The 20761-nt window shown below is 33.2% G+C and overlaps 1 protein-coding gene across 3 annotated transcripts in view; it reads left to right on the forward strand.

The window, feature by feature from the left end:
• The window catches only part of LOC150092511 (serine/arginine-rich splicing factor 7-like), a 74427-nt gene that overhangs the window by 45482 nt on the left and 8184 nt on the right, over positions 1-20761 (forward strand). For 2 of the 3 annotated variants that reach the window (XM_090414764.1, XM_090414765.1), the window contains exons 3-4: positions 823-993; positions 18096-18242. In XM_090414764.1, coding sequence (XP_090270890.1) covers positions 823-993; positions 18096-18242 — 318 coding nt within the window. The remainder of the gene's footprint in view (positions 1-822; positions 994-18095; positions 18243-20761) is intronic. The other variant, XM_090414766.1, reaches the window with a different exon arrangement.

Raw genomic sequence — 20761 nt, forward strand, 5'->3', positions numbered from 1 at the left:
TTTTATAAAAATCTGGAAGAAGAATAAAGCTAATAATAATAATAATAATGGTAAGTTCCTTCTGGATTTCTGTTCAGGCCATGGACTATCATCATCATAAATTCCTGCCATGTACCCTCAAGGAGTGTACAGGATATGATAGTACATCGTTACTAACTTCCTATCTACAATTTTCCTCCAAATCAGTCTGTTACCTGTCAAGACTCCAACATTATCAGATCTTATAAAGGATCTAGTACAATATTGAATATAAAAGGTCTGATAAAGATAGAAAACAAAAGAAGTCATGCAAATACATGAGGAAATCTCTGATTTTAAATTTCATAGGAGGAGGAACTTTGTTTCTCTAGGCTAAGTTTGAAATATTTATTTTTAATGATAAATCTTTATCTCTAACATAAGCTTATGAATACTCACAGGTGACAAACTAGGGGGATGTTGATAGTATCCACTATCCTTGGAAATTTAGTTTATGAAAGTCGGTATTCTACAACAAGACTTGGGTCTTATGTGTAAATGGGAAATGTGTGAACTTCATAAACTACATGCTTTATCCACAAGAAATATATACATCATTCTGTTTTAGCATTAGATAAATTAAATATATACATCATTCTGTTAGCATTAGATCCTACTGATAGGTAGGATCTAATGCTAAAAATTAATAATTTTAATACAATTCAGCTGTCTGGTTTTGGCCTCTTGCAGATTTTTCCACAGTTTAGGCATGTTGTAGCATGCCTAAACTGCAGAAAAATTTAACCCCTAAAGAATATGTAGGCAAAATATCACTGTAATAGAAGATAAAAATTTATTTTCCAGAGTTCTTTGTGGCCGCAGAGTAAGAGTGGAGGTGTCTACTGGTCGAAGCAGGAATTCTTATCGAGGTCCTCCACCTCGTCCTTTCCATCCTGATGATCGTTGCTATGATTGTGGTGAAAGAGGACACTATGCACGTGACTGCAAAAGAGTAGGCAAACGCTTTCGCTCCAGGTATAGTGAGGCTTTAGTGCAGTATCCTGTGTAACGTAATGGCTTGTAAATTTTAAGTTTTAACATATACACTTCTCTTTTGTTGACTAAAGGGGATAATCTAGATATGTTCACTTTAATGATCAGGGGCTAAGTAATGAGTATTATTGTTAGTTTAATTGATCTAAATGAAACAAAATAATTGTGAATTGAGATTTCGGTATGAGTTATTATTCATAGAAAAACGTTTTTAAGAAGTATGACAGTTAACAATCTGATAGTAATATTTTATTTGCAAAATGATATTAAGCAACTATATACAATTATTCGATTCATCACTGAAGAGAAAAGAAGAGAGAGATTGTAAGAAAAAGTACCTGCATTTTGAGGTTCCTTTTGAATGAAATGGAAAGAACAGAACTACTTACTGTTTCATGAACAAGAAATAGTTACCCCTGTAGAAGTTATAACAATGCTGATTGTTATGCAAAGTAGTGTTTTATATTTTATTAAACTAGTTACTCATTTTGAAGCATTTCGTACCATTCTTAGAAGCAGAATTGTGCAGTTTAAAAAATTATGAAGGGTGGAATATCTCCCCCATAAAGTATTTATGGTAGTTGAGATGTGCTGGCTGTTAGAAGTTAATTTCGTCAGACCTTAGAATTAAATATTTATATAGGTGCGCTCATTAATATTTAATATAAGAAAAACATGTCTTTTATTTATTTAATTTTTAATTTATTTCTGTGCCTCTAAACCAGACCTTTGATTACTAAATTTATACTCCCATTAATTTATTTGGTAACCAAAGGTGTTCTCTCTAAGCTGGATGACAGTGTAAAAATCTCATTAGTGCATATTAGGCTCGGAGGGAGGGAAAAAATTGATTGTACCTTATTTAAAGCTGATAGGTTTAGAGGTAATTTGCTTTGCATTCTTTAGTTTGTTTTCAGTTTATAATACTTGTAGAATTTTAGTTTTATAATCTTATTTAATTTTATTGCTCTTTGCTGCCAGTTCGTTAGAAGGCTTTGTAATAATTTTTTCCACCATATCTTTTAGGCTAGAACTTCACTCATGTAAAACATGGCTAGTTGCGTCCGCCTGTTTGTGTTGACTCCGCAAAAATCATTGAACAGCTAGTCATGATCAGCGGCAGCCAGGCAGCGGCATCCTTCTAGTTTTTCTTCATAGACTTCACCTCGTCTATATCACGCCGCGTTGTGTTAGCATCGAGCCACTGAGCTTCTTCAGTCATCTCGGCTGTGTGCTGGGCTTCTCTGCAGTCTTCCAGTTATGCTACACTAGCAGCTCAGGGGAAACAATCACCCCCTGAGTCTTCTACCAGTTCTGCTAGCAGCAGATATTTAAACCATTGCTCCTTATTTAGCTTATAATAGTAAACTGTCTTCAAATGCAGAACAGATGCTGCATTTCTTTCTGGACACTGTACATTATCAAAGTCGAGGTATGACTATGAAGGATTTCCCTTCCCAATAAATAATGGCTCACTTAATTCAAAATTTATTTTTCTTTGGAAAAAAAAATCTTATTTATTTTTCTAGAGAATATATAAGTATTATATAACTTAAGGGAACAGTTGTTTCCATCCCTAACTCTAAATCACTTATTTTTATAAGCACATATTACCATTGCATCATCTGTTTACTTACGTAGAAATTATAGATAACGCTTCGTTGTTATCCATAATCTACCAATATATTAACTGAACTTTGTACAAGTTCAGTTTCTCTCAACTAAAGCAGCTAATGCTTATAATCAAAATGTTGCACCCTATCTTGGGATTTAGCTACCTTATTACTTTTTTGTTAAGTAGTTAAGTGAAGTCTTTCTCTTAGTTTATAACATGGTAATAAGTGCTTTGGATAATTAATTATTACTTTGAAATTAATTTTTCCTAACATTTGAAAATAATGTGGGTGTCCAGAAGGTTGGATGATAGTAAAAACTATTTTTTGTGTGCTATCATCTGCAGGATAGTTAACAACGGATAGAATATTTTTTAATACAAGCATATAATGAGGAGTAATGGCTTTTCACAGGTAAGTTCACCTGGAAAGATATGGAAGACAGTTGATATGCTACAAGCTGCAGCAACATAAAATTCACCTACGCTATCTTACCACTTTGTTAGAATCATCTTGTGTTTAGCAAGATGGATGATTGTTTTGATGCTTAAACATGCTTTCTAAGATTGTTGGTTTATTATCACTGATTCAGTGTAAGAGAGATAAGGATTATTGATGCAGAATTAGATGCTAATAAATTTGATGACCATCGTATATTGACATTGTCTTATAATGAAAATAATTGGCAAAGCCTGGTGCTTGGCATATAAAATTGCTTATCAAGATGAATCAGAGAAATAGACCTGATGTTTAGGATATTTTCATAATATTTTTATTTATTGTTTCTTTTTTCATTTGAAATTGCTTCCTCAAAGTAATTTGCTTGTTTAATCAAGTACCTTCACAGTACTAGCTATGACATCCATCTATTCATTCAGCCATCCATTTATTATTATTGCATAATCTTGCATTGTGCATTTTGAAAATGAGTATTAAAAATATTCTCCTTTATCTATGTTCAATTGCAGTAAGTATCCTCTACTCTAACTTGATTGACCTTGCTGGAAACATTCACAACTTAAGAAGTTGTGAATTGTAAGGCATTACTAGCTAGTCTCCAGGATTTACATGAAGAATTCTGAATTCTCAGAGTTCATAAAGCAACTTTTACTGTTTCTGTTGACCTGATCTATAAATATTAATGTTTAATTGCAATCAGGAAATTCTAACAAAGTGGTATGATAGTGCACAGTCACAATACTAATCTTAAGAGGTGGGTGGATTTGGGAAGGGAAAAAAAAAAAAGAAAACAAAACTGTTTAAAAAGACTAAATTAAATAGTAATCTAAAACATGCGGAAATTAATATCTAAGCAAAATTAATGAGAAATCTGACTTTCTAAAGTTTTTTTTTATTGGAATGTTTACGACAAGTTTAAGGATTACATTTTTTTTTTCCTTTTTTTTTTTTTTTAGTACCCACTTTCAAATTGTGAAACATCATTCAACAGAAAACTTCTGTTTCATGCATTCATATGTTTGGAGCAAATATTAAAGTCATGTATTTTATTTTACTATAAAAGTTCTAAATGTTTAGTAATTAGTAAGCATTAGCATTTATTTTATTATCCATAATTAAAATTCAGTCTGTGGTTCATTGGAATGTATATAATAACTGCGTTAATGGCCTTACCTCCACTATTGCCACAGTGCATGATTAATTCCTCGATTTCCTTTACTTTCACTGGTTTATGGACAGCCCTTTTTCATCTTTAATATGAGTATATATAAATACAAAAAATTTATCAAGGTATTTCAAGACTTTTCGCTTTTCTAGTATGTGAGATACTTTGCAGATCATTTAGGTGCATTTTGCATAATGCGTAAGCACTTGTGATTCTACCCATCTGTTCTAACTGAAGATATAAATTTTATCCTCATAGGAAGTTGATTAGTTTCATTTTTTTTTTTTTTTTTTTTTTTTTTTTTTTTTTTTTTTTTTTTTTTTGTTTCAAATGGACAATTCAAAGTTTGTCCATATCATTGAATTATCCCAGGTGAAGATGCTGGTATTCAAAATTGATGATAGATCTGTTAAAATTTGTTAACGTAATCTTATTCTAAATTTATCAATTTAATGTCTATCTGTGTACAAATAGAAACAGTCTGGATTTTGGTGAAATTTGAAATATTTACTAAAACCTGAACAGCTGTTTCAGTTTTGGAAGACTTTACCCAGACTTTGGATAAAATCCACAGGTTTTCTGCAGTTGTTAGATAATTTCCATTCCCCCCCCCCCCATATCACTTATTTAGAGCATGTTGATGCATCTCTTTATTTTATAACAATTTTAAGGATACTTGCAGAATCAAAATAACTGTTCACTCCAAAGAATGCCCGTGGAACACACATTAATGCCTTCAGTCATTAAAGATGTGTTTTATCATTAAGAAGTTGCTATAAAAACATAGTAACATGTTAAGTCTTGTATAATTTTATACAAATGTTGCAACCAGGGGCAAATATTCAGGATGTGCTAGGTGTGTGGTGCTCATCCACCAAATAGCAGTATCATCGATATTATATTTTTGCCTTTATTCCCGTTGAAGATTGCCCTAATTGTTTCCAGACGTCACGTGATAACTAAATATAAGCACAATATCTAATAGTGTTTATGTTTACTAATCATGAGTATACTTTTCAACACGTAAACATTGCATCACATTCATGTTAATAGCCCATGTGTGCATTCAAAATATGTACACCTTTAAGCCCTTTGAAAAGATGTACACATGGCGTGTTGGATCAAATTCTTAGCATTCTAGTAATTTTTAAACTGCTTAGAAGGTGAGGCAGGGTGAACTCTGAGACAATAGTACCTAGAGGCTGTGATTGGTTGTGTCAACCAGTCCAATTGAACTTCATTTGTCATGAGTTGCTGTTTATAACTTTTCTGTCATATTTACAATGAGAAACAGTATTGTAGTCAAAGGATGTAAGCCTCGTCCTCCTCTTCTGAATTTTACACCTTTTGAGTAATTCAAATATACCAACCAAATATAGCATTCTCCTTCATTATTGTTTTCTAATATACTGTATCTTAAAACAAATGCATTGTTCTCCACTCTGCACAGATTTTTTTACAATTAATTGCATTGGGCCAATTAAGATGAGCACTGATATGCTGTAGACTTAAAACTTTCATACATTGATAAAAATGCAATCATACAGTCAAATTGGCATAAATTTTGTAGTGTGGGTTGCATAAGAGAGCACACCAAACCTAAATGGGCACGCGACTGCACTGGTTGCAACAGATTTTACATTTCCTTGCAAAAATTTATTAGAGGTCATATTTTATAAAGTGTTCTCCAGTGAAATAAGTAAAACATTGCTCATGCATAATTCTGAATGATTACTCGCTCAGAATATGTTTACATATCTTAGGTATAAAACTTTTTCTTTTAGACTAAACAAACACACTCAATAACAACAGTAATAAGTTTTAATAAGTAAATATTTCATCCTAAGTATCAAAGGCCATCATCATTACAGTTAATTCAAACAATACTAGGAATAACATACAGTTAGGGTGCATGATTACAATGGAATCCCAATATGCATGCAGTAGCATGTCATAAAATTAAATGAAAATATATCTGGAGAGTGAAAAAAATAGATTACATTAAAATGAGATAACATGTATAAAAAATATTATTTTACATAATTTTGTATGACAATTTCCCATACTTTAGGAATAGCAAGAACGTCATTACAGTTTAGATTTGGTCTGTTAAATGGGGCTTCAGCACTTTCTTTATATAAACGTTCATGTTTATATAAAGATCTATGTAGAAATTTGGTATTTTTCCAATGGATCCTATGTTTTGGGTTTTCAACTCCATGTTGTGCGAGGCCAGGTTTCTTCAGTTTGATAAGACAGATATGGTCTTGATGTTCCGAAATGCATTTATGAACAGATCTAGCTGTCTGTCCATTCGAGACAATTTACAGGAGCATGGAACCTTGTGCATGCCAGGTAGCAGCAGAGGTGAGAGTTTGTCTTTAGGAGAAGGTAACAAGTTATAGATCTGGTTGATTGGTTTGTAGGTAGTAGCAAGTTTGTATTTCTTCATAATTTTTGAAAGACGTTCAGAGGTGCCTTTGACATAGGGTGTGTGAATCCTACGGGCTTGTTCTTGTTCCATGCTCCTGTAAATTGTCTTACTATGGACAGACAAGTAGATCTGTACATAAGTACATTTCGGAACATCAAGACCATACTTGTCTTATCAAACTGAAGAAATCTGGCCTTGCCAAAACGGAGTTGAAAACCCAAACCATAGGATCAATTGGAAAAGACCAAACTTCTACATAGATCTTTATATAAACATGAACCTTTATATAAAGAAAGTGCTGAAGCCCTACTTCACAGACAAAATCTAAATTGTAATGACATTCTTGCTATTCCTAAAGTATGGGAAATTGTCATACAAAATTGTGTATGACAATTAATTAAAAAATTATTTTATTTTTATATATGTTATCTTATTTTAATGTAATCTTTTTTTTTTTTTTTCCTCCAGATATATTCATTTAATTTTATAACACACTACTGCACGCATATTGGGATTTCATTGTAATCATGTGCAATTATTCCTAGTATTGTTTGAATTAACTGTACTGACGATGTCCTTTGATACTTGGATGAAATAGTTACTTATTAAAACTTATTACTGTGGTTATTATGTGTGTTTGTTTAGTCATGAATTTTCCATAGGTTTCATTGTACAATAAATTTTTCTTTTACTGTTATCTGTATTATATTATTATTGTACAGCACATATCTTCATGGAATCAGAAGATTCATTGTGGAAGGTTTTCACTCACAACAGATTGTCAACTATTCCACCCATTTGCCACACTCTTATTCAATATCTAGGAATGATCCGTTGTTTTGTCTCCTCCTGTGAAACTTTTAGTAACTTACATACTCCAGTCATATCTTTTTTTTTTTTTTTTTTTTTTTCAATCAACTTGAGCAATCCACAAATCCTCAGTCTAACCACATGCCATTCTTTGGTCATTTACTTCTGAATCCTCTTTATCACTTCTCATTCCCAAGAAACCTGTCCAACCAGACCCATGATAATTTCCTTGCCTCTACTTGTTGGTGTGTTTCTCAATAACCATGTAATCAACTACGAGTAGTTACTTTGGCTACTTTTATGCCTCTGAACTTCAGCTCTGTATCCTTAGCATCCCAAATCCTTGATTCCATCAGTATAGTACATGGCTTATGATCTTTTCGTCTCAAAATACATAATTTTACACTTTTCCACATTTTAATCTCGCACCCAGTCTTTCCTATGCTTTCAGCCTGTTTAAATCATTTTGCAAGTTCTCTGCATTACCTTAACTATAATTCTACCCAATTTTACATCACCATCCAGAAATAACTGAATATTTCCCTTTTTTTATATATATATATAATGCAAATTAAATGCCAGTGGTCTAGTCACAACCCTGCCCTGGAGGTCATCTGCCTTCTAAATTCTGCTTCTAATTGCACTATTTTTTGGTATCTGTCCATCAATCACTCTTTTATCTATATCCACCAGTTTGTGTAACAGTGTTCTCTGTGATATCCTGTCAGTGCCCTTGCAAAATCCAACAGTATCATAATGAAGCCATTCCTTCATTCATCTCAAACTGTGTCATGATTATAAAAAATCAATGGAATGACTTACCTTTCACAAAGTGATGCTGTTTGCTATGGGATATCATGTTCTTATCTCCCTGTTCGGAATTTTGGCTTTGGCTCACACAAAATTAAAAATAAATTGACATCGTTTTTACTTCTTTTATGTCTAAACTTAACACATGACTGGCTCAAAGTACACAAAAAATAGTCACCATGAATTGAAGCTTTATGATATGTTCATTATGATATAAAATATTATCTTAAGCTTTGACTGACATTGCTGTTGCTTTCATATTAGCTATATTTGAATACTTTGGTTGACTTATCTTTGGTTATCCATGTTAGATAATGTTGTCACCCTCCAACCATCAGGCTGTGGATTCCTATTTCACAGTGGCATGAACATTTGTGTAAGTGGTAAATAATTTTTGTTGTCTGGTGTGAGATTGTCACCCTGTTTAAGGAAGCCTGAAGTTGCTTGAAAGTATTGTTTGGTCTCTAGATTAAGGAAACTTATTTATCTAACCATAGCAAATATGTGTTGTAAGTGTATGGTAGGTTTAGAGCCTTCTGTGGGTGGGGATTGCATTTTTCAAGAAAATAAATAGGTTCAATTTATAGTGGTGCAATATGTGCACTCATTTGAGCGATAAAAATTTCTTTTATTGTGAATAACTGATTCCTAAGTCCTAGAACATAAAATATAATTTTTAATTTATTCTCGTTTTCCTGTTAGCATGTTAGGCTCTTTGGCTTTGCACTACTCAGTTAACTTGGCTTCATAGTAACCTGATTAATGTTGTGCACTTATGCTTTCTACATAGCTTGCTGCAATGGAACATTATTTATAGCCATATTTTATCTTGATAAAATCAAAAATTTATTTTGATATTTTGATTTTATGCATATGATAGCAATGACTAGTGTCTAGTGATCAGAGTAAAAATCATGCAGAATGTTGTTCTATTTTTTTTTTTTTTTTTCCCCACAACAAATATTTCTTTGTCATCACTCCTGTAGTGACTGAGAATTCTTCTATTTTTCTGATGCCTTCATTTAGTCCAAATGCACCACTTGAATCTTGCCTCCTGTTCCTTGAGTTTCCTTTGTTCTGATTTTAGTACATATGATTTGGAGAGCCTCCATGGTTCATTCTGTAAGATTGATGTCCTCTGGTTGGAAAGACTTGGATTTAAATCTTGTTATAGGATGAGAATCATAAGAGCTTTATTGCTCCTGAATACTCTGGTTTATCATCTTGCGAAACAGCCAGTTATGCAGATAGGATTAGCTGCCATATCATAGCATTAATTGGGAGAGTGGTAGGCCATTGTGTAAACACAAAAGAAAAGATTATTTTTGAAGGATTGCAAATTAAGCCAATTAGTTTTTCTCTGTTTGCTCAAATACAGTTTAGTCTTATGTTCCAAGGTGTTGTTCCATCCTTGTTTTCTTTCAGGATCCAAGTGGATATCTGCTAACATAGTGCACCACAGGAAAATAAGAAATGGACACTGGGTCAGTAGCCCTAGTCATTTCTCAGCATTCCTTGTAAGATGCATAGAGGTTTCCTCCTCAGTCTCATTATAATGCTCTTTAATGAGTTGTTATACTCTTGCATACTATAATAGTTTGCAAGAGTATATCTATTGCATGAGATGAGGTCATATCATATTTAAGTATTTAACTATTGTAGACAACCTGTTTTTTTTTTCTTCAATCTGGCACATGCATTCCTATGTTTTTGTTAATTTATTTCTGTATAATAAAACAAAGTATGTTTAACTAAGATAATGATACAGTACTTCTGAAAATAAAAAAAAATAAGTTCATAAGTGATAACATTGACAACAGCTTATTCTTTTTTACATGATATCATTCTGCATGAATATACTGATGTAAGCTATAGGTAATTCAGATTCCTGATGGGTACTCTCGAGGATACTGTGATAACACTACTTGATTCGATTTATATTATTACTAACTTCCTGTCAGGTTTTCCTCCAAATTAGTCATATTTGTCAAGAATCCAGTATTGTGGTTTTATATTTTGGAATGTGCTTCTGGCTTCATCAATCCACCTAGATCTTGGTAACAAACACCTATTTTGCTAACCTTTCCTCTCCTGCTCTGCTTAAGAGTAATAAACAGTGACCATACCACTGTTGATTAACTGTGCTTACACGTTCTTGGCTAGACATTATGCTGAGTTCTGTTTTTCATCTTCGAAATGTGTATGCATTAGAACTAGCTATTTGCAAATATCCTACAGAGCATGTTATCTGTAAAAGTTAATTTAATTTGTGAACGAAAATGAAAATTAGTTGGGCTTACATAGTGATTATATGAATGATTAAAATTCACATTTAATACCTACCCAAATTTTTTTGACTAATAGACCCATCATGTGATCAGAGGGGCCAGTTTGTGGTTGCAGAAGGAAGTGTCATGTCTATTGTAAATGTTATATAGATATGCAATTTCTCTCCACATGTACCTTCAGACAATGTTCCAAACACATTGTTAGTTTCACACTTTAGTATGAAAAGCCTGTCTGTAGTAGTGTGGAAAAAAAAAAGAAGAAAAAAATTCACTTTGGTCACTCCCATACCTCACATGGTTTTGGGAGTGGTCTTCTACTAGACTAAGTGGTAGGGTTGCAGATTCCCTTTCCATGCAGAGTTTTGTAGGGCAATCACAAACATCCATGGCAGGATTCAAACTTGCAGTCTCTTGGCCGGAGAGCGGACATGCTAACCACCAGGCCAGCATGGTTGGGTGGTAGTGTGTGACCTAGAATAATACCCAAGATCCTTAGGCAAATAAATGATTAATGTAGTTGTGTATTTTCTTTATAGTTGTACGGCACCTTTTACTTGACAAAAAAAAAAAAAAAACTATTGGTTTGTATTAATTTTTTCCTTTTTAATTTCTTTGTAACTTTTGCTCTATCTACATAATAGAAAAAAAGATGGTCTTCTTTTCTCCATAATCAGAAATAGGCCATAATATCATATTTAATTACATAAAAACAGATTTAACTTATTCCCATACCTTACACACATCACACACAAATGAACAATTGTTTCTTGTTAGGCATCCTAAAGGGTAGATATACTGGACATTGATAGCACTATGTATTAGATTGGCCTTATTAGCTTATTTCTATGTTTCCTTCCAAATTAGTTATTCATGATTTCATCTGGAATACTACTAATTGTCATTTCACCTAGATTGTGATCTTTATTCTGGCATTGGAGACCTTTCAACCTTTATCCCTTTTTTTGACTATTACTTTAGATTAACTCTGTTTGAGCATTTTTAAATGCCAGTGATGTTTTCATTTAAAGTACACTACTACATGATTAAATGATAAATGCATTTATTCACTCCCTTAATTTCCTTTAGAACTCCCATACCTGTTTCCTCTAATCTTCAATTAACTGCTATTTCCAAAACCCAACTTTTGAATCCATAATTAAAATCAATTTCAACACTGGTAATGCTGGTTTCAAAACTGTTCTGCCAAACTACTAAACTAACATTATACAGTTTCTCTCTTATTCCATATTAATTTATTCACTTGGCTCTCCACCCTATACCAACTTTGCTTATTCTGTTAGGTTTCCATGTTTACTAAAAATTGTCTAAATAACTGAAATGTTTACTTGTTCTATATGTTCTCAATCAAAAATGCAATTCATGTTTTCCATGTTCCTCTTGCCATAAGTTGTCACTGTGATTTTCATACCAAGTTTGTCAACAGCAGCTATTCTGTTTGGTCTTCTACTAGAGTATGGGAAACTTGTACCAGATTTATTTATGAATATAGCATCATCTGCATGAAGCAGAGATGGTTTAATATCTGTAATTATATCAGGTTTGGTTCAATTCATGTGAAGAAAATGTGACACCTTTATCGGTCTGTCTTCCTGCATATCTTTAAATTCCAATTGCTGATTTACAGCTTAAGTGTAGGTTGTAGTTTAAGACTGCTGCCCCAATTCATCTTATCACAAGTGACTTAAGATGTGGCAGAAAATGAACATAGGTTAATCTCCAAACATAGCACAATATAAAAATGCAGAATTTTGATTCAGCAAAATTTTGGTTTTAATTGTTTGACAACTTCAAGAATTTCTCTAATCCCAAACTAGCCACTGTTACAAGAGAGAGATGAAAACAAAATGTTCCTTTAAAACCATGAATCAAAACAACTGCTTACATTGTGTTTTATGTCATCCTTTAAATACTGATAGCTGTGTTGCAAATTTCAAGTTTAATCTATTAGCAGTTCCTTATACTGCATCTCACAAGAACTTCAAAAATAAATCCAAATTAGACTTTGATCAAACACCAAAAACTTGCCCCTGCTCAAAGCAGCAGTTGAGCCATCTGATCCCTACCAAAGCTATTGGATACATCTGCTCTGCCAAGCTTCTACCACTCCCACACTCAAATTATATTATAGTAGCATCATGCAAATGTGTGTAATTCTACTTCCTGGCATTATTCTGCTACAATTCCTGAAAAAATCAAGATGAATCACATCTCATTATATCAAAGAAATCAGAAGCTTTAATCAAAGATTTGGACACTAACGTGTCTTCTGATCTTGATGCTTCCGTCCATCCTTTGTGCTCTTCCATATCATGTGATAGCTACCTTACAATCGCCCATTCAAAAAATAATAATTAAATAAAATTGACCATCAAACTATTGTTCCATTGTCCTCACTTCAGTCATCATGAAAATAATAAAAAAGGTCATTAGCCAACTTCACTAACTGGACAATGCACAAGACGCAAAGGTTTAAGAAATTTGATTGGATCTTTCATTTATTGTTCTTATGGCTCTGCCTTCCACCTTTGCCATTTGGATTGCATGTTTCTTCAGGTTTCTCACTGTTGTTGTGTGTGGTTTCCTCTCTTCAGAATATCCCAGGACTGTACTTTCACATACTTTCTTCCTTCTGTACATAAGTAACTATCTTCCACTAACCTCTATTCTTAACTGCTGTTTTGCTGATGACAGTACATTCCATTGATCTTTATTTAACAAACATCATCACTACAGACTCAACATAATCTTGTCTTCTTTCTTACAATGACGATTTCACTTTACTTCCCCTTGGCTTTGATATTACTTAGATCCCTAGTCAAGATCAGATTTTTCTTCTTTTACAGATGCTGAGAAATGCATTACATTCATTTCATAGCCTTCTCAGCCTCTGAAAAGCTTGGTTATCCTTTTCTAGTCAAGACAGCAGATGTACAGGCGAGATGTGCTAACTACTGTATAAATTTATTTTTAAGTATTTTTCACTGGCACTGTTTTGTTGAACTTACTGCTGCCTCTTCAGACCAAAAAACATGAGCAGCTATGGGTCAACATCTGAAGTTTTGAACAATATGAACTAATTTCTTTCTCGTGTTTTATTTCATCTGCCCCCTGTTCATTCTCTTTTCTTCACACTATTTTTGAACTGAGATGGCAAAAAAGAGGTGTGCATCTTGCTGAAACTAGAATATATCTTTGATACTAGGATTATTTATGAACTTGTTCTTCAGTATGTTATGTCACTGTTCCAGAAAATAAGGTATTATTAATACATTCACATCATTCAGGAACAATTTGTCTTGTACATCCTTGTTGCATGTGTAGGCATGTTACAAAAATCATGGCATCCATTTCAATTTGAAACCAAACGTGCATGGGGAGGAAGAATGTAATGTGTTTGTTTCAGAATGTATTAGAAATGTTTTTATGTTGCTCACCCCATGATAGGTTATGTGAAGCTGTTACTTTTATTAATTATATATACATGTTTATTTTTTTATGTAACCTGGAAATCCTGGTCCAGAAACCAAACATGGAACTTCAAGCTTCCTATAAGTAGGCCCTGGCCTATCACCAGCCTGTGAAATTCATGTCTCACCTAAAGACAGTCACAAATATCCATATCTACAGTAGGATTTGAATCTGCAGCTTGTTGGTTAGAGAATTGGTACACTAATTACTTGGTCAACCAGGCCTGCAAATTAGGTGAATCCTGTAATTAGTTGGTACATTTAAATTACTAAATGATGTAAATAGGTGAACTGGCACAAATTCATATATAGAGTGGCCATATTAAACTTCCCCTATTCAGAGCTCAATCTAACAACCAGAATGTCACTCAGTTTGGTAGGGGAGACTAATCAAGATATGGGAAAGGATTCTGTTTTTTGAAAAGTCAACCGATGGGGGGACTGTAATATAAAATGTATGGCACTGTACAATATATATAAGTGTTAAAATGGACACACAAATGAATAAAAAGACTAAACTGAAATGAAAACTTACTTTTATGTGTTGTATTTATTATAACAACAATAAAACATTTAATATCAATGTAACAGTAATTACAGTTGGTGAAGTGTAAGTGTTGTCACAAACCTGTTGCACAACTCGAGCACATTGAGTTTACCCGTGCAAAAGAGAACCTGGTTCATTGTGGCCACCATTCCCATGAAAAGACACTTTCACAATAGATGTTGCCCTTAAGGTAACACACAACCAGAAATGTAGAAGCTGCTGTACTGGTCAAGCAATGTGGGGAGGTGCTCCATCTTGCATAAAAATGGTCTCATCCAGATTTTGTCATTGATGCAGTTGTGGAATGACTAAGCTATTTAGCATATTAATAGAACAAGTTACTGGTCCAGTTGGGGTGATAATCTCCAAAAAGAATGACCCCTATTATAAAATCTGTCGTGAAGCCACACCAAACAATTTTTGATGAATGTAATGAGAGTGCATGGGATGATTTAGAAGTCTAAATTCAACAGTTTGGATGTTTACAGTTCTGTTCAGATAAATTATTGCCCCGAGAATTTCCAAAGGCCATGCATCGTTGACTTCCAGTCTGACCAGAAATGTCAGAACAAATGTAAGTTGCTTGTCATAATAATGTAGCAGCTGATCTTGTATGGATAAAATGTAATGACTTTAATACTGTGGAATAAAGCATATCCAGTTGCCATTCTACTCCACAGGCAGGTCATATGTATATATACATATGATTTGTCAACAATTACAATGGCAACTTCTTCAATTACCACTTCAGTGCGGTGGCACTGGTTTCTGTCCTCTTGTAGGTTGAACTTCCAAAGATGCTGTTTCTTCAAACTTCCCAATCATCAATCTAACTTTGTTAGCTGACAGAGGACCTTTATGCAAGTTCTGGTGGGTTCTAAACTCATGAAGAGTGGCTGGTGCATTACACTTGTGAAGGTAAAATAACTTTACAAGTAACTCAGGATAAGGTAAAGTGAGGCACATGTTGAACATGACTATCAATAGGAATGCATTCATGAAGTTTTCCACTTACTTTATAGCTCTTATGATGCTAACAAAACAACTGTTCAACTTCATTTTATGCTAATTTTTATTTTCCTGGGCTATAACAGTCCCATATTCTGCTTTATCAACGATTTTTCAAACCAAATGTTTTTCCGCAGAATCCTTCTTCCCGTGTCTTGATTAGTCCACCTGCCAAATTTGGTGACATTCCGGTTGGCAACAAATGAACCACTAACACAAATATCATTGGCAGCAAATGAACCACTAATTTACGTTTGCGATCTGTGTATGTATGTCTGTCCATTAGTCTATCCAATAAGATATGTTAAGCAACAAATTGCCTGTCATGCTGTAATCTCTAGATGTGTATGTTTTCATTTATGAGCAGCATAACTTTTAAAAAAAAAAGTGAGGAAGGAGATTTGCTTGCAAAATAAATAACCACTAATAAACATTTGGATAGATTGATAGCTTAGTAGATAGCTATTTTTTTTGGGGGGGGGGGGGGGCATATCCTTTCAACTAGTAATGAGGATCGAATTATGATCTAGGCATGGCATGATAAGTGCATTGATGAAACACTAAGCAACAGATCACTCTACAGTTTGTTGCACTACTTGTGCGCGTGTGTTTATATATATATATATATATATATATATATTTTTTAAATTTATATTTTAGTTTTGTTTTTTGAGAGGATTCTTTATTTAGTAATTATTGTGATTGGTGTGTGTTTTTTAAAATAGTAATAAATTCTGGTTATTCTAATATTTCATTGGAGATTGCCAGTACAGTAATTTTCTTGTAATACTTAAGGTTCATTTTATATATAACATGGATGAAAATTCCCCCCTCTCCCCCATTCACATAGAGATGCCATATCTGATGATACAAGCATTTATTGTACATATATAATAGTAATCTTTCTCGTAAACACTCCTGGTTTTTGTACTGCACATGGCCAGAAGAACAGTTTACAGACAATGTTGTCCTCATAACCCTAATTGCTTCAGTTGTGAACCACAACCCATTCAACTTATCATTGGATTAATGTGTAATAAAAGTTTTTATAGTGAGTATTAGTAGCCATTGCTGAGATTCATATGATTGTTCCCATTATTTGGAGTTCTAGTCCTACAGTGTCTCAATTTCTTTTCAAAATGTCTCATCAAAAACAGCTGTTTTGTGCATGATGCTGTGTATTTAATGCAGGCTAGAATAAATTTCCAGTTACTCAACTTTTTCACCATTGCATTCTTGCAAATTCTAACATCCACATAATGCTAAATAATCAAAACTTTTCATTAATAACATTCTGTTTTTTCCACATACAAAATCAGGAAATGGATTTCTTTAGCTTTGTAATACTATCATTTATCTCATACATCATCTGAAATTCTATCTCCAAAGCAGAACATACAGTTTCACAGTAAAAGGATGCAATGCTACTCTGTACGTGTTCTTTGTCATTTATATACTTGTGTTGATGCCATTTATCACATCCTGATAGGCAATATTATACATATCTGAAAACACCTTTCTATGTTGGTACACTATATTCCATTAAGTTTTTTTTTTTAATGTTGCTTGGAGAAATAGCCTACCCTTCTTTCTTTCTGCCAGGAGCCCTTTAAAACACAGTTCACAATACTGATTTTCTACCTGGCTACACAGTCAGATCAACATCAGATGTTTTAATAGGATCTGCTGCCTTCCCAGAATGCATATCTAACTGGATCCAGCTAGCTATATGTCATGAAAGTTTCATTGTCAAATAAAATGCCATTTACACCAGTTACTCCAGGCACTGAGAAGTCTTGTAAACATGCCATTCAATGTTCTCATATATCCCAGAATCAGTTATGTTGCAAAAGGATTTTTTGGATTTTCACCTGCGTTAAATTCCAAGCCATATATCTCTCAATCATCACACAAACAGGACTTGAGAACAAGTATTGTTAACAAATATATTTCTATATCTCTATACTAAATCATATTCAAAAAGTCAGATCTCATAAGTTGTTTGTCCTGGATAATGCTTCATAGCATTGCTGCTATTCTAAAGGAAATTTACTGTAGTAAATCTTCTACTCCAAACTATACAGGTTTGCCGTATACAATTTTTAGTTTGATATCGCCATATTGGACTTTTGAATTAATCTGTAGCAATTTTCCATTCGTGTGAAATTTTTCACCATTTTATTGTGTTATGCAAGACACGCAAAAAAAAAAAAATCCTAATTTGTCTATGCATCTGCAAGAAAATATATTTAATTTGTTTAATATGGAAGCATACTGTTATAAAAGTGAAATATTGACTGTGGCTTTCTCAAAAGCAGCTGACATTTCATGAATTGGTAAGTTGCTATTTTTTTTTCAGTAATACATCATTAAAAGTTTCTAGGATTGGCCTAATTTAAAATACATATATATATGTAATATGTATATGAAGTATAACTAACTGTTTATCCTTCTTCTGGAAGGAATCGTCGCTCTAGGTCTCATTCAAGAGGACACTCACCAAGTCGTAGCAGAAGCCACTCAAAATCTGCCACTAGAAGTCCAACTAGAAGCCGTAGCGCAAGCCGTAGTATCTCTAGAAGCAGAAGCAAGTCTGGATCTCGTGGCCAGTAAGTGGTAATTCATTGCCTTGCATGCTCAAATCAGGTTTTCAAAAATTATTTTAAATATCATATTCTCTCCTCCCTGAGATCGGGATCTTTCCCATATGCCATCCAATGTCTTGTCCTTTACGTTGTAGTTTTTTTATTATTTTTTTCACTCACTTTCAAAATGTGAGAAATTATTGAAAAGTGATAAGGGTTTTAAAGGATAACCTATGAAATTTGGAGCTAACATGACAAGCATTTTGGAATGATTTTGAACTTAAATTCAACTGTACATTCTTAGAGCTGAATATTATCTTCTTTTATTGTTTGTTTGTTATAGTGAGTGAATTCAGTGACTATAACAAACTACCAATAAAAGTCTCAAGGCCCCATAGTATCAGTGCCATGCTAAATGAAATTCACCATCTGTTATAGTGAGTATCTTTTTGTTCACACAAGTTCAACAACTTGAACAGAAGGATTTAAAAATTGCATTAAATCCAATGACTATGAGTTTTAAGTCATTTATAAACTACAGAATATTTAATTTCATTCGATATTCAGAAATGATCAATATTTGAAACATGGTTTTAGATAATGATATCACTTTAATATATAGAACCTTGGAACAGACAAGTATGTTTTAAAAATGTCTTATTATGACCACTTTCCATTCATGAAGTAAATTTATTATCCTGTCTTTGGTTTTACAATAACTAGTCTTTTTTTAGATGTTTTTTTTTTTTTTGTGTGTGTGTGTGTGTTTCCATTTGCAGAGATGTCATTAGTGAGATTTTAGGTATATTAAAATTACAAGTGGGTAACCACCCAAGTGCAAAAATCAGTTTCATGGTTTAGTTTAAAAATATGCTCTTTTCTTGACAATTTTGAACTACTGAAAAGTCCCATAGACACAATGCTCTTCTCAAAAAAACTCGGTGTGATAAACTATCTGCTAAATCAGACTATTATGTAATGCTCATAAGGTTGTCAAAAGTGAAAGTTGACTGGATCGACTTTCACTGTAACCAACTTGTGGGGAATTCATTAATGATTGGATTTAGCAGATGATTTGTTTGCCATAGTTAATTTCCTTAAAAACGGTTGAAAATCCACTAGTTCAGTTGACTGTACTAGTGGATTCCCAAGCTTTTGGTTCCAATGTTTTGTTACTTTCCAGAAAATTTTGCCACTTTCATGATAGTTATCTTCTTATGACTTATTCAGTTACATAACATTTCCCTCTGTATTCTCTTAGAGCATATGCCTCCTTCATTGAGCTAATGTTTTAATCTGATTTTTCCATGCAGTCTAAGGGTTTGGTTATTTCTCTTTCACTTTTTCCTCAGTCATATTTGTATATTTGAGTCTACAATTCACATTTGAGAATTGTTCTGACTTTTATTCTCTATAGAATATAGTGTTTATTTTTCTTTAATGTTGTACTTAGGTTTATTCTGCTCATTACTAGGTGGTTGCTTCCTATTTCATATTCCCGATGCACTAATAACTTGGAAATATCTAAAGACATCATTATTAACAATGTATGCAATAAGATTTGTTTTTTGTGTTCCACATGAATTCGGACACATTTTCCTTGCTTTTGACAGTTGCAGTAGACTCGCTATAGTGATTTAATGGAAAGATTGATTCCTCCCACTCTACTCCTACGAAGCATAGGAAATCTTATGTTGACAACAGACAAGGATTGGCAGGAACTAAATATAACACAAAATTATGTCTGCATGCTGCTGTTGTTGTTTTGTGTTATATTTGGTTCAGCCCTGAAATCTTAAATTTTTACAAGACATTCTTTTAATGCATAAAGAATATTTTAAGATATGACAACATTTTTGTCTTGTGTGCAATATGTTAACTCGTACAACAAGTGGTATAGACCTTTTATTGGTAAAATATCACAAGTCATATGGGGCATGTGCTAATATTACTGTCTTATTCATCTGTTAATCGATGGCTATGAGAAAACGGGATGTAAGCTTTTCAGAATCAACAGGAGAAAGAGGGGGGGCAGTAAGAAACGAATAAGGAAATAAGAGAGATGGAAACCTTTCGTTCGAAGAAACATTTGGAAGTAAAGAAAAATGGAATAGAGTACTGTTATAAAAGTTACACTTAAGTGTAAGTTATGCAATTGTAGTTGTAAGAAATCAAAACAAGAGAGAGTAATGCTAAGAATAATCAACTTATATTTTGAAGGTGGCTCCTTGCTTAATTACTCAGAAAATATTTGTTTCTTTTAGAACTTTCAAGTTGGTATTCAAGTAATTTCTCTTTCATATAGTATTAGATGATGGCCAGTGGAAATAAGTGGCATTGTTTCCACAAAGTAAGACTTCTTTCACTATAAAAGAAGTTTGAACTTTGTATGGCAGTGTGAGATTGATGTCCATGTTAAATTTGTAATGTTTAGCACTATTAATTCATCAGTTTCCTGATAGGTCCCTTCAAGTGGTGTTCAAGCAATCATGACAGCACTGCATGATCATTTACATTATTATTAATTTTCTATCAACAATTTT

This window comes from Typopeltis vanoorti, chromosome 25, assembly GCF_054136105.1.
Source record: "Typopeltis vanoorti isolate ZY-2024b chromosome 25, IOZ_Tvanoo_1.0, whole genome shotgun sequence".
In the NCBI taxonomy this organism is placed as follows: Eukaryota; Metazoa; Arthropoda; class Arachnida; order Uropygi; family Thelyphonidae; genus Typopeltis; species Typopeltis vanoorti.